Source organism: Cucurbita pepo, chromosome 14 (assembly GCF_057944985.1).
Source record: "Cucurbita pepo subsp. pepo isolate OVF chromosome 14, ASM5794498v1, whole genome shotgun sequence".
NCBI lineage: Eukaryota > Viridiplantae > Streptophyta > Magnoliopsida > Cucurbitales > Cucurbitaceae > Cucurbita > Cucurbita pepo.
Window position 1 is genome coordinate 2,593,799 of NC_141811.1, and position 13,849 is coordinate 2,607,647.

Below are 13,849 nucleotides of genomic sequence, written 5' to 3' on the forward strand. Positions count from 1 at the left end.
CAAACTTCTAATCTCTATGTTTCCCTAGGTTAAAACTTTATTGTCAAGATTAATGCACATCAAACTGCAGAACACCTTTAGTCATAGGAGGCTCAACCGTTATAGCACTTGTCAAGAGCTGCTCGACCTTCATAACGTATGGTTCACCCGACCTAGGAATGCCTTGCCTTGATGCAGTGATGAGACACAAAGATCTTGCTAATTTCCTGGATCGCCGCAGCGATTTTAGTAACTTCCAAGTGAGACTCTTCATATATCAACCGCAATACCACTACTGATCAGCTACCACCTTACCTGGCTTTGGCAGGGCTTCAAATTTGATCTCAATTCCAACAGCAGGTTCTAACTCTGTTCTCTTCTCTTGCACTCTTCTTTAGCCTTGTTTATGAATCTTACATTGAAGCTTGAACATTAGGATAGTTTTTTTTGTTACAAATACAAAAGAAAGAGATCTCATCAGTATTAACCAATACCCTTGTGACTGTTGCTGAAATTGAAACACTCCAGAAACATTCTTTCATTAGGCTTATAGCTAGGTTGATACGCTAACCCCTTAAGTTCAATCAATGGGTTGTCAAGTTTGATTGAAGTTCTGTATATAAAGCAACACTAAGAATAATTGAACAAAATTATTCTTAGTTCTCATAACCTTTTGTTGGTTTTGTCAAGACTCTAATACTTTTGTGTCTCCATTTTGAGTTCTTTCTTTTTATACTGTTCACACTGTAAAGCATATCCATGTGAACTGCATCAGTAGACGACAACAAAGAGGACCCAGAAAGAAGACTTCTTATGATGTACTGAAAGAAGAGAGACAGTAATCTTTAGACTTTCCTGTGAAAAACATAAACTAACTGAAAGAAAGTTTTGAAGTTGCTGTTTGCATTACAAAACAAGAGGGTGAACTGTAGCAGAATGAGGGAACGTATAAGACTCATATCAGTAGTTTGATATTCCAAAATCGAGCCAACCAAAGAATCTATAGAGAAAAAGAAATTGCCTCTTAACCACTGACATGATTGTGCACATCAGGTTTTGTCTTCATGCTGCTCTCAATGATGATTTTCTGAAGGTGGAAGGGTCAACCAAACAGGAATTGTGGTAAATGCATTTGGATTTCACCTCCCAAATGAAGAGTAATTAATTGTTTCTTTTAGGAAAGTTAGCTGCATTGCATGCTCTCAAGAAAGATCCACTTCTCGTGAGGTAAAGATAAGTGACTGAAAAGTTTCGTCCTTTTGCTTTAATCTCCAAGGTCCCTGTAAGGAAATCATATGGTAGCAGTAACAATGAACTTAGGGGGGGGAAATAAGGCTGAGAACCATCATGAACTATCAAGCTTGAAGCTGTGGTCAATCAGACATGCTTGGATTTGCCGACAGAGGACAGGTTTGATTTTGTACCATATGAATGTGCTCCTTCTCATTCACTTTCACTGACTGTGTAACTCAGTGGCCTTTTGTGAGCATCCGAGGCTCCATTTTGTATTTACATTCCTTCTTTGAACTCATTGCAGCAACTTGCTGTAGTTCGGCCATGTGGGTGTCGAGACACACAGAAAGTTGGTTAAAAAGCTAACTTATTAAAAGGGTTTTCATTAGTCCGTGAATGGATAGTGATTTACAACTCCTAATTACACCATCTCTGTTGCTTTTTTAGGACTTCTTTTCTGCTCATTAATTCCCACCAAACATTAGCTTTTTCACTTTGCGAGCTGTGGATTTATTTATCCCTTTTGTCATGGCCCGTGATTTTCTTTTTTGGATTAAACTGTTTGTTAAGTTACCCTTTTGAAACGATTGCTAATGTTTGATTATTCCTGTCAACTTTATAATGACGTTGATATGATATTATGTCATGATGGTTATGATATTTTATTATATGGTAACTTTTCTGATTGAAAGTTGTTGGAATAGTAGCCATTACTTAATTATATGAAACCATCTTTGGAGGAAGTGTTGATGGATTAGGTTATGATTTGAAAAATCAAAATGTTGGTTCATACATCATATTCTCAAATGTAACAAAGCATTCTATAGTTCTAGAAAAAAAAAAAAAAAACAATATTAATGTGAGATACCACGTCGGTTGGAGAGAGAAATGAAACATTTCTTAGAAAAGTATGGAAATCTCTCTCTAAGAGACACGTTTTTTAAACTACAATGCTCACGACGATATGTAACGGGCCAAAGTAGACAATATCTACTAACGGTAGATATTTAGACCAGCTGAACAATTTGGTCGACAGTGTTTGAAAGTGTACAAGTGTACAGATTGAGGAGATGAACAGAGGTTGATTGGTCAGATCGGAGTACAATTCAAATTTCAAAGGCATTGGCTTAGCACTCGAAACATGGAAGTATTGTACGTTCATGGTCAACAAGTTGTAGACTAGACATCAGAAGAGGTCAAATAATTACAATTACATTGCTGCTGAACAAAAGAAAGCACACGCCCACACACAGCATAATCAAAAACGAGAAGTTACAAAAACAAACAAAGATCATCTTGATTTGGTACTTGCAAACTTAGTCATGCGATCAGCTACAGAATTGGCATTGTTTGATGAATTGGGTTCGTGGGAGATCCCGCTGTTTGAAAAGCTCCATGCATCCCAAGATACCTGAGAATGCCGCTTGTTCGATCCGAGTTTCTCTAACTCCAGCCTCTGTCTTGGAGCACTTTGTGACCTGACTTTTGCTTTGGACGACTCTGTGTTGGCCATATAGTTTGGATAACCTGCATAGCCGCTGAAATATCCCCATGCATACTCACTTCTTGTCGGCGAAAATGTAGCTCTTTTTGCGCCATTACCACGCCTGGAGTTGGCAGAATGCACTTGAGGGCTATTTTCTGCTGTTCTTGTAGCTGCTTCATATTTTCCAAGAGGGTATTTTAAAGAGCTCAAGGACGCTTCCCCTGAGGAAAGACTCGAAACTGGTTTTGCAGCCTTCGACGAATGTTTCGATGGGGAGTCGATTGTCGTAAAGCTCTGGTTTTTAAACTCTGGAGCCATTTGAGAGTTCTTAAAGCTGCTGATGTTTCCTTGAGACTTCAAATGAGGTTTCCATGTATCAACTTCGAGGATTTTGTCTGTTTTCTCATCCACAGCATGAATGTTTTTTAGAGCCAAATCTCGATTATTCCACAAGTTTTCTTCCATCCAACGGTCTAACCAGCTTGACCCGACTGGCGCTCCATCCACAACACTGACATCCTTTAAGTTTGAATTTGAACCACATCTCTGCAAGAGTTGGTAGCAAAAGTTGAAAATAAACATTACTTTTTGGTGACAAAATCAGCCTGCCATAACTTGAACGAACTTAACCAATAGCGCAAATAAGAATGAAAAACCACACTAGAGCTTAGAAAAACTAATGAAATCAAAGTCATTCAGCTACAAATGACATTATGTCGTATACCTTCAGAAGTGCAGAGTTGTCAAATTTATTACTAAGATGGGCACAGAATTGATGTTCATTTCCGTTGGGAGTTGCTTGGACCTATCAACAAAAGGAAAATAATTGAAGATCATTCTCTAATAATCGCCACATGGTTGCCTGTGGTAAAAGTGGCAAACAGAACTTGCACAATTTGGATGACCAAATTCTTTGCTCTTTTCTATCCAAACAAAACAATTAATTCAATATAAACTTAAGAATCCTAGAAAGCTATGAGCTCCTAGGTTGGAGGAGATGGTGTGCAACAACAGCATTCATAGGAAAAAAAAAAGAGAATGTACTTGAAATAGCATGACAATATTGGAAACTGGACAACAATGGTAGGGGGAAATGAACACGTACACGGATATGAGAGAGCGAGGACTTGCTGGTAGAATGCAAAGAATCCGATAAGTTCGAGCGACCAGCACAAGCTCGAGATTGCAATCTAACCAGTGTCTGCATTCGCCTTAGCATGTCAGCCATTTGCTTTCTCACAATGTGACCTCTCACCAAAGCTTGAAGCCTTACTAATGCCTTTAGTGCTCTAAGTGCCCGCCTTGCCTTCAAAATGTCCCTCCAAAAGTTAGACATAATAATAACCAAAACCCCTTCTGCAACTCATATTCAAAAAAGTCCCTTGAATTACTTTATTCCTTCAAATAAATGTGGAAAGAGCTATGATGGGGAAGGGGACCAATGCATAAAATAATTTCAACCAACGCCAGAATGCAGCTTTAATACAACCATTTGAGCTAAACAAAAGCTAAGATAAAGTCACTTTAATTATTTTAAGCAGACCATTTAATTAATTTAGCAGGTAAGGCTTTTGATTTCTCACCCAGAATTAAAAACAAATCCCAGAAAACTTGAAAGGGAAGGACCCAGCAGTGTGTTTTATGATTATGGAAAAGCAATAAGCAATTACATTAAACATGGAAGATTTTTGACAAGAGGAAGTGCAATCATGTCATCAAAGTATGGTCAATCTGGTCGCTAAGGGAATTGGAGAAGGAACAGGAAGATGCCAACACGTGTAGACGCAATACACGTGCAACCATTAGAACAGTGGAGGGACATACTACACAATTGGACATGCGTGGACAATACGGAGTTGGATGGTCTGAGATGCTGAGATCACTCATCCACTTGTGTCGGCGCATTAACCCAACTCATTTTTCTTTCCACCCACTTAAATTAAAGGGAAAATTCTCAGGACCACTTCATGTTTTGTGCTTGAATGTGGATGAAAAATCCAGACCAGAACACAAAGGAAGAGGAAAGTGAAGAATCGGGTAAAGGAACATGGAAACGCAATCCCTAATGCCCATGTGAAGTTCTTCTTTCTTTTACTTTTTGAAAAGATAAAAGTTGCTTTTTGAAAGAAATGCAGGAGATGCAGATTAGGTAAGTTTCTTTCCAATTTGGTCAACAGGGAAGATGGGGAATTCAAAATTGTAGGTTTGAACACAAATGATATCAAATTGTAGAGGAACTACGGATAAACGCAAACTTTCTAAGAAATCGAATTCGAAAAACTAGCACCAGCAAAACCCCACATCCAAGTAACTCAAAAAGGTAAAAATGAAAGTCTCAAACAAGGGCTGACCCCCAACATTGCCAAAATCCTTCTCTATTGGAGGTCAAATGGGAATAATTGAAGCCGTAATGGAAGGGGAAATTTCTAAAGACAGAATGTAACACAGAGAGCAAAAGAGCCAACTCACCAAATAACCCCGAAAGGCGGACTGGATTTTAACGGCAGCCGCCTCCTCCATCCAACGGCGGTTAGCATTAGCGTGAGTGGTGGTGCTGCTGGTGAGACGAACAACCTCGGCAGCGGCATGGGCGGCGGCTAAAGCTGCCTCGGCGACGGCAGCGGTGGCGGCGGCGACTGCAATCGCGTGCTTGTTGGCATCGAGAGGTTCGGTGTAGGAAGAGGAGGGGCCAAATGCATTGGGTTGGGATTGCGTCGTGTAAGGGCGAGATTGATCGTTGTGGGCGGACTTGGCGAAGCCCCAGCGCCTGTTCTTCTTCTTGTTGAGGCCTTGAGTGGAGTCGGGTGGGTCGAGAGGGGGCTTTTTTGGACGGAAAAGTCGCCGGAGAAAGCCCATGGATGGAAGTGGAAAGCTAGGAGAAGGAGGTGGGGAAAATTGGAAGAAGCATGGCTGGGAAAATATCAGGGAATGGATGAGAAGAGAGAGTGAAAGTGAGAGAGTTTTAATTTGGGGCAGAAGCAGAGGCAGAGAGGCAGAGGCAGAGGCAGAGGCAGAAGTAGAAGAAGAAGTATAAAGAAGTGAGGTTGGATTTGGGAAATGGGAATTGTGATGTGAGCAGCTTCTGAGCAACGCGCTTCTCTCTACTGTCTACATCACGCGCTTACCTTTCATCTTTATGTGGTTCACGACTTGCTATGCACATTTATATACCTCTCCTCTTTATTTTTCCAATACAATAATAATAAATAACTTAACAACTTTTTTTTTTTTTTTTATTAAAAAAAAAAAAAAACAATATTTAAAGCTTCTATGAACGTACAAATTTCAAAATAGCATTAAAGTTTTTAAAAAATAGATTATTTCACTCTCGTTTTAATAATTATATCAAATAGATATTGATTTTTTATGGATTTAAAATATGAAAATTATTTTAGGTCGAACGTGTAAGATCACACATGAATTGGAAAAGGGAAAGAAATATTTTGAAAATCTCACTATAGCAAACACATTTAAAAATCGTGAGACTGACTACATATGACGAAGAAAAAACAAACAATATCTATTAACAGTTAAGGTGGCAACGAGATGGGTGAGTGGAGGCAATTCTGAGGGGCTGCACTATAGCAAACACATTTAAAAATCGTGAGACTGACTACATATGACGAAGAAAAAACAAACAATATCTATTAACAGTTAAGGTGGCAACGAGATGGGTGAGTGGAGGCAATTCTGAGGGGCTGCAAACGCAGTCTTGCTGCACACTTCCAAGTGCCCCACAGCACTCTGGGCTTGGGTTACAGGCACCTGGCACCACAAATGGTGCACAACCAGTCAGGTTGCTGATCAGCTGAGTTGAGCAGCTCTGAGGCTGTGCCTCTGCCTGACCCACTACCAAACCCACCAGTCCCACCAACACAACCACAACTTGCTGACTATCAATCTGTTGCTTTGATGATTTCTTCAGGGTTTTTAGTGTTATTTATAGGAGTTGAAAGGCTCAACTTTGCATGAATCACCTACATACCAATTCTGAGTTCATTGCTTTTGTGTTGTGTAACCAAAATCAACTTCAAATGCAATTTGAAACTGAAACGATCATTCACCTCCATTGATTAACAGCAGTTCATCAGACATAACAGCCTTTAGTTTGTTTGTAATAAAATAAGATGGTTTTACAATACACTGTGGTTTGAATGATTACAGCAAAAAGGGAAAGAAAAATGGGAGACAAAATGTGATATCAAAGCAATTTTAATGCAGGAGAAAAACACTTGATTCTTGCTAAATCTTGATGGTAAATCATAAAAAAGCTCAAAGAGAAAAAAGTTCATAAAAAATATAGAGAAGAGAAACATAAAAAGAAAGGTGAATGAATGATTAAGTTGCTGTTGATCCTTGTTGATCAGAAATTTGAGGAGGTGCTGTCCAATAGTTCTTGACTGCAAATAGAATTTTCTCATTCTGATGCGATGATCCATCTTCATGATTCACAATTTCACTGCTCCAATTCAACTTATCCGCTATCGTCTTGATTTTCGCCAAAATCTCGACGTTCTCTCGAACGATTACGCTTCCTTCTGGCCTCAGAATTCTGTCCATTTCAAGTAGAATGTCTTCCATTTCACATCTGCAAAGCAATTTCAACATAACAGCTTCAGACCAACACAGACTCCACATGTTCACTAAAGAACTTCCCATAAAGACAATACCTATTCTCATAGAGGCTAAAAACTGAATCTGCATGAATGAAGTCATAAGTTCTTGGATAAGTAGACATTGCCTCACACCTGCAATCCATCCACATCCACAGTTCATATATTACTTGGCATGAAAAACATGAATGTTATCTACACTTGCTTAAAACACTTACCAATCTTGATACGTGCCGATCAAACCCCTGTCGTATACGACTCCGAGCGTATTGAGTTTGACATCCACAGGGACTACGTTCATCACCCACACTGGATCATGAACTAGAGCAGCAGCAAATCCACCCAAGAAAGCATTCATGTCTAAGAAATTGCGGTAGCGTCCAGGCTGACTCAAACGATTGTTGATGGTTCTGTAATATGATAACCTCTTGTTCCATAGTTGAGAATCATGAATGAAAGTTTGTTCTGTCACCCCTTTCACATTTCCTCTGCTAATCCTTTGTGGGATTGCATTTAGCCTTTCTGGCCATTTTGGCAACTTCCCTCCTGCAATTTCCTCGCTGCTTGAAACTTCTGGCAAGTGTGTCAAACAAGCTTCCATATCCGTATACCTAAGAGAACAAAATCAAACTCTACATAAGAAAAGAGTGAGTATGTAAAGTTGAGCAGGGGTGTGTAAAAGAAGAAGAAGAAGATACCAAGCTTTGTCAGGATCTTTGGCATTACAGAAAGGTGGATTCTTGTTGATCTTGCGGTTGGCTTTGCAGTTCAAGTGATTGATGGGCTTTTGCCAAATGGCAAGATCACCCTCTTCCACTATCTTAGTCCAGCAGAGGCTTTTGGCTACCTTTTCAATGGAGACCTGTTCAGAGTTCAAATCTTCCTTTGTTCTTTCCCAACCTTTCCAGTGTTTCTTCCAGTTGATTGGAGGGCCTGATAAGATCCAGTACCCCCCGGGGCGTAGAACTCGATCCACTTCAATCAAGTAAATCCCATCTGCAGCACACGAAGATAGAACCGAGGAGTACTATAATTAAGAACTCTTTAGATGGTTGGGAGGGATTCTACATTCGCTAGTTAAAGTGGACAATATCATTACTATCGTGGTAAAAAGTACCATATTGTGGCCACGGGATGAGGCAGCGAGAGCAATGAGCCATGTCAAAGGCAGAGGAAGGATAAGGGAGCCTCTTAGAGGCAAGAATGCCAATGAGCGCAGGAACTCCCCTTTCCAAAGCAAATTGAACTTGGGCTTCATGGGTGTCCCGCGGTGCAAACGACATGGTTAGGATGCCTCTCGACAGTAAATAAGCTCCCCAACTTCCCACCTTCATCATCAACAATTCCAAAAAAAAAAAAAAAAAAAAAAAAACATTAATTTTGTTATCTAATAAGCATTATTTTAGTATAAAATAATAAATAAAAAAGTGACAAATTTCTGATCAAATTATGACAGGGAGGAAACATGGGATTTCTCAAACCAAATTCTGCTCCATGACTGCCACGTGGACCTGTCCAGTTAGGGTCCAGCCGAGAAAATGAAGCGTTGAGTGAACCTATGACACGGATTTCACTGCCTTCTTTTTTTTCTTTTTAAAGTAATTTTTATTTTAGATTTTTTATATTTTCCATATGTATAATAATAATAATATTATTTCCACTTAAATTGAGCATTGTAGGGAATGTTTGTCGACAAGAGGAAATTTAGATTTTAATTTTAATTTTGAGCATTTCTAATATTTTAGAAGATCTCTAATTTAAATGGAAAATAATATTGGGGAAATATTTTAATAAAGAAATACCAAAATTGGAGGATAATTTTGGTGTTAATTTTTGAAATAGTCATTAATTAAAAAAGTATAGAAAGGAATTGAAAAGCTTGATTACCCCACAGCCGGTATCAATGGCGGTTCTGATGGACCCATCTTTGAGATTGATGAGCTTCCCAATATTATCGATGTACGCATCAGCTCCATTTGGGAACATAGTCCCGCCGCCGGGAAACCTAAACGTCTCACCTTCATATCTAATCCAATTCTGCACAGCCTTCTCCACCGTCAGATCCTTATGAGGCACATTCACGTACCACGCCAAATCCCTACTCACCGGCCACGAAAACGGATTCCGGTACCCTGGCGGCGGAGGAATACGGCACTTCAAAACCTCCTCCTTTTCGGGGCAGTGTCGCTCTCTATAAATGAGGCGGTCTCTGTCGAATTTCAGAGACCTTTGGGTGTCTTCGCAGGGCGTGTACTCGCTGTACTCCACCCCGCATGCCGGAAAGAAGAGGGGTTTGGTGGGTGTAGTGGGGACGGTGATGTTTTGGGGGGTGGTGCGGAGGAGGGCGGTGGGGGTGGAGGCTTGGTGGCGGAGGCCGAGTAAGTAGGAGAAAATGCAGAGGAAGAGGAGTAGAGCGATGACGTAGATTCTTCTCCTTGGGGAGATGGGCTTTGAGAAAAGCTTGGGGGCCATTGGAATTGTTGATTTTGGTTGGGGGTCTAGTTGGGCATGGCGTTGTTTTGAGGATGGAGAAATGGAATTATGGAAAGCTCATTTATATAAGGCAAGGGATTACAGGGAGATGGTTTTTTCCGTGTGCCCAACATTTGGAAGGTCAGTGCCGGTGGAACGGCGAGGTCAAATATGGTATATTAATTCATTTTTCTAAATTACAAATACTGTTTTTCAACTTTTTCTCTTTTTTTTTTTCTTTTTTTAATTACATTTTTTTATTTTATTTTATTAATTGAATCACAAATTATGACCCGAATATTAAGATATTAAGATAATGGTTTTGAAATATTTATGGATATGATTTTCTTTTTTTCATTAATAATAAAAATTATTATTGAAAACATTTATCTATGAGTTAGTTTTTGAAAATGCAATCAATAAAATAAAATAATTTAAATAAAGAGAATTATTAATTTAAATATTTGAAAATGTAATAAATAAAATAAAATAATTTATCTAATAGAAAGATAAATAATTCAATAAATTCCATACCATTCCAACCTCACTTTCACTTTATAATTAAGAAAACTATTTTTTTTAAAATTGTTCTATAAAATTATTCGATTTTTTTTTCCCTCGAAGATAAATGAGGTTGGAGACGAGATTATATATATTTAAACTAAACATTAGATTATATTATAAAAAAATATGTTTAAAATATTAAAATTTAAAAATTTAAAAATTAGGTTAATAGAATATATTATTGAGATTTTTTTTTAGAAAGAATTATTTGGGAGGGAAAGAAATAGACGGTGGGGATAGAAAAGGAAGGTTTCTTGATCCAGCCGTGTATACATCTGTAACTGTAGGTCTACGGTTTTGGGGTGTATTTAGAATTTCAAGAAATTTTAGGGGGAACGGGTGATAATACAAAAGTTGAGGGAGTAACCTGATATTTTAAAGAACTGAGCCGCTATTTTTATTATATATTCATACCGCGTTCGAGTTGAGGCGCGCCGTGGTCGTTTACTTCTAAAGTTCTGTGACTGAGGGTTTTAGGGAGTAACCAGAGAGCGCGGCAACAGTTTCTCCATCGAACATCAATGGCGGACGATGATTACAATGACCTCGACATGGGGTTCTCTCTCTTTCTATATGCTTTTATTTATTCAATATGTTCTTCTCGAATCTTTTAATGTTCCTCTCGTCAATTGTTTTCTTAGAGAATCTGTCAAAGCCCTTCGGAACTAAGTTCGTTCCTTTAAGTTCAACTCGGTTAGTACGGATTTGGAACTGAATTTGTGAAGGAAAATAGTTCGGTTATGATGAAGTATCATTTAGCTGTTTAGAAGGAGATGCTTTCACGTATTGGAACCAGACTCGGTTGTGCGAGAGATTCTGCACAGTCTGCTTTTATGTAGTTATAAGCGAGGAGTTTAAAAGAGTTACTTTGGCAAATGTTTGATTTTTCTGGCTGCCTTACAGCTCACAATACCAATGTTTAAGGTTCAATGATCTTAGATAGCTGCTTGTGACATATTCAATTAGGGTTTTTCTTTAGGTATAAATTATGGACTTCTTCTGCCTTAAAAGCAGGGCTGCTGGACAAACGTTACTCAAAATTTCTACTTCTTTTACCTTCATAATCAGATACCAAATTAAGTTTGTAACTGCCACTCGTCATTGTAATATTCCGGAAACTACACTCTAAGCCTTGGGATGTAAATAGATGTTTACGACCTTATGCGTCTTATTGTATGCTTATGTTCATAAGCATTATGCTTTAGTGAACTACGTTATGTTAGGTCAGTTTTGCTAATTGTTGGGCAATACAAGTTTCATTCATTAGTGAAAAGGAACTTTGATAACCTTCATGTTTATAATGGATTACTATGTCTAAGATTTAAACATTGTAAGTTGAAGGATTATTTTTAAAGCTTTCCTGTTAGTAGTTTATTTAATTGGATAGGCCTCTTGCTGCATATATACATTAAATCTTGTATTATCAGTTCTTCAAAGTAGGCTTTTATTCACTTTATTCCCTGTTTCTGATGCCCCTTTTTATTTGCTTGAAGAATCGGCCCTGCTTCTAGAATACAGTTAGCTCAGCAGATTGCTGTACCAGCTGCATTTTTTTTAAAAAAATATCTGTTAACTTAGACTGATAGACCGTGTTTAGTGTTTTATATCACATTTTACGTCACATTTTTTGGATTTTATATCTGTGGTTGAGGACTGGAAATCTAAATTTTGGGGCTACACAAATGGTTTGCTATTAGAAGTAAATATAATAAGATCCCATTCTTAGCTGTAGTTTGACCACACTGGTATAGTCTTGTTTTGTGAAAGTCCTTTATATTTTCATCTAGGCTGATTGGGAGGTTCAAATATCTTTCAGCTTTTCTATTAATTTAGTGGTTTTGTTGCAGATATGACGATGAGCCACCAGAACCAGAATTGGAGGTATGAAATAATTAATTCAACTTTATTTAAAAGAAAGTAGATAACTGTTCTTTTTGAAGTTGATTAATTATAGTGGAACTGAAAATGATGTACAGGAAGGTGCTGAAGAAGAATTGGATAATAATAACAATGATGATGTTCCTGGTGAACCTGTTGAAGCAGAGGAAAAGGAAGATGAAGAACCTGTTGAACGTGTGCGTAAAACCTCAAAATTTATGACAAAATATGAACGTGCTAGAATTTTGGGTACACGTGCCCTCCAAATCAGGTTCTCTTTTTAACATTTGCTATATCCAAATTTTTTACGGGCATCAAGTTGATAATTGATATGATGGTTCTTTTTCCTATTTGGCAGCATGAATGCTCCTGTGATGGTTGAATTGGAGGGCGAGACTGATCCACTTGAGGTTAGATTTTTTCAAATGTTAAGCTAAGATCTTTGGAAAGCTCTCTTTTGGTTTGGGCATCCAGCTAGATGTATTTTTGTTGCCTCATATGTGCATGCCATGGTTAGTACGCCTACTCAAAAGAAAAGGGTTAAATTTAAATCATACAAAAATGCCCTCAAACTTTGAGGTTGGGGGTTAAATTTCAACTATTTCAAACAATAGAGTATAATTGAAACTAGCATCAAAGCTTCAGTAAGTTAGTCAAACTGATTTGACCGCTTACAGTTTGTAATTGTAATAGCTCTGCTGATATAGGGAATGTGGATTTATGCTTATCCATTTGAGTGATTCGCATGTTGTTGGTTGTTTGTGGCGTTGGTCTTTGATATCTCATCTAATCCTGTGCTTTTTAGATTGCAATGAAGGAGCTTCGTGAGCGGAAGATACCCTTCACCATCCGTCGCTACCTGCCAGATGGAAGGTTAGGGCTTTTAGATCTTATTCTTTTATCTTTTAACTTTTGATTGCCTGAAGGTGGGGGTACCGAAAATTGAAAACAAGTGTAACCAACTGATTTTGGTTTCTTATGTATAAGTTTAAAGAGACCGGCTGTATAAGTTTTGGACTAGTTTTAGCGAAAAAGAGATTTTCCTAAGGTTTTGGTTCTCGCAATTTTCCAATACGAAAATCATTCTAGTTTTCTGTAGGATAAGATAAAGAATGGTACTTGAGTGAAACTTTCTCTGTCTGTTAATTCTGCGCAGTTATGAAGACTGGGGCGTTGATGAACTGATTGTGGAGGACTCTTGGAAGAGGCAAGTTGGTGGCGCTTGACTGATCTTTAGTTAGTTGTGTGGGCGTCACCATATGTGAGATGATAGTTAGAACTACATAGCCATTAGGTCACGGTGTTCCCATTTATGCAGCTTGTGAAAACACTACTGTTTTGTTGCATAACTCTACTCTATAATATATTGGAAAGGAATCACTATTGACAAACACCTATTTATGACTATAAACCATGCCATTAACACTGGATATTCTGTAATCTTCAATTGTGCGTTTCTTAAAAATTGCTTTTCAACGTTAACATTAGTTTGTTATATGTACGTTTCCAAAGCACTAGGAAAGTACGTATAAATAATGCTCATGAAAGTAATGTAAAATAACATAAGAGAATGGTTAAATTATATAAAATATCCATCAATCTTTGATCTGATTTCAATTACACT

At 38.1% G+C, this 13,849-nt stretch overlaps 3 protein-coding genes, 1 long non-coding RNA gene and 1 pseudogene across 4 annotated transcripts; 2 read left to right on the top strand and 3 right to left on the bottom strand.

Moving 5' to 3' along the window:
- The first annotated feature begins 279 nt into the window (after positions 1-279).
- LOC147789369 (uncharacterized) lies at positions 280-2,064 on the top strand. The gene is made up of 2 exons (XR_015411764.1): positions 280-1,101; positions 1,256-2,064. It is a non-coding gene; the product is annotated as an uncharacterized LOC147789369 (long non-coding RNA).
- Positions 2,065-2,297: 233 nt separating this feature from the next.
- LOC111810095 (protein IQ-DOMAIN 24) lies at positions 2,298-5,720 on the bottom strand. Its single transcript, XM_023696669.2, has 4 exons — positions 5,168-5,720; positions 3,804-4,004; positions 3,423-3,503; positions 2,298-3,244 (listed from the first exon to the last, which is right to left on the bottom strand). The coding sequence occupies exons 1-4, from the start codon at positions 5,552-5,554 to the stop codon at positions 2,504-2,506; spliced, it is 1,410 nt and encodes a 469-aa protein (XP_023552437.1). The 5' UTR covers positions 5,555-5,720; the 3' UTR covers positions 2,298-2,503.
- A 625-nt stretch (positions 5,721-6,345) lies between these two features.
- LOC147789370 (protein MEN-8 pseudogene) lies at positions 6,346-6,768 on the bottom strand (annotated as a pseudogene).
- A 17-nt stretch (positions 6,769-6,785) lies between these two features.
- LOC111810096 (putative methyltransferase PMT15) lies at positions 6,786-9,845 on the bottom strand. Its single transcript, XM_087117682.1, has 6 exons — positions 9,199-9,845; positions 8,429-8,639; positions 8,010-8,307; positions 7,530-7,922; positions 7,369-7,446; positions 6,786-7,286 (listed from the first exon to the last, which is right to left on the bottom strand). Exons 1-6 carry the CDS (start codon positions 9,781-9,783, stop codon positions 7,037-7,039), a joined length of 1,815 nt encoding a protein of 604 aa, XP_086973808.1. The 5' UTR covers positions 9,784-9,845; the 3' UTR covers positions 6,786-7,036.
- Positions 9,846-10,750: 905 nt separating this feature from the next.
- Positions 10,751-13,665, top strand: LOC111809616 (DNA-directed RNA polymerases II, IV and V subunit 6A). Its single transcript, XM_023695961.2, has 6 exons — positions 10,751-10,903; positions 12,195-12,228; positions 12,324-12,496; positions 12,584-12,635; positions 13,031-13,098; positions 13,382-13,665. The coding sequence occupies exons 1-6, from the start codon at positions 10,869-10,871 to the stop codon at positions 13,449-13,451; spliced, it is 432 nt and encodes a 143-aa protein (XP_023551729.1). The 5' UTR covers positions 10,751-10,868; the 3' UTR covers positions 13,452-13,665.
- Positions 13,666-13,849: the final 184 nt, after the last annotated feature.

Excerpts from the sequence above, each read along its gene's own strand:
- LOC111810096 (XM_087117682.1), bottom strand. The coding sequence starts at position 9,783 with ATGGCCCCCAAGCTTTTCTCAAAGCCCATCTCCCCAAGGAGAAGAATC. Across the intron at positions 7,923-8,009 it reads AAAGATCCTGACAAAGCTTG|GTATACGGATATGGAAGCTT; the intron begins GTATCTTCTTCT and ends TTGTTCTCTTAG. Across the intron at positions 7,447-7,529 it reads ATCGGCACGTATCAAGATTG|GTGTGAGGCAATGTCTACTT; the intron begins GTAAGTGTTTTA and ends GATGGATTGCAG.
- LOC111809616 (XM_023695961.2), top strand. The coding sequence starts at position 10,869 with ATGGCGGACGATGATTACAATGACCTCGACATGGG. Across the intron at positions 10,904-12,194 it reads TACAATGACCTCGACATGGG|ATATGACGATGAGCCACCAG; the intron begins GTTCTCTCTCTT and ends GTTTTGTTGCAG. Across the intron at positions 12,497-12,583 it reads ACACGTGCCCTCCAAATCAG|CATGAATGCTCCTGTGATGG; the intron begins GTTCTCTTTTTA and ends CCTATTTGGCAG.
- LOC111810095 (XM_023696669.2), bottom strand. The coding sequence starts at position 5,554 with ATGGGCTTTCTCCGGCGACTTTTCCGTCCAAAAAAGCCCCCTCTCGAC. Across the intron at positions 3,504-3,803 it reads CCTCGCTCTCTCATATCCGT|GTCCAAGCAACTCCCAACGG; the intron begins GTACGTGTTCAT and ends TTTTGTTGATAG. Across the intron at positions 3,245-3,422 it reads ACAACTCTGCACTTCTGAAG|AGATGTGGTTCAAATTCAAA; the intron begins GTATACGACATA and ends CAACTCTTGCAG.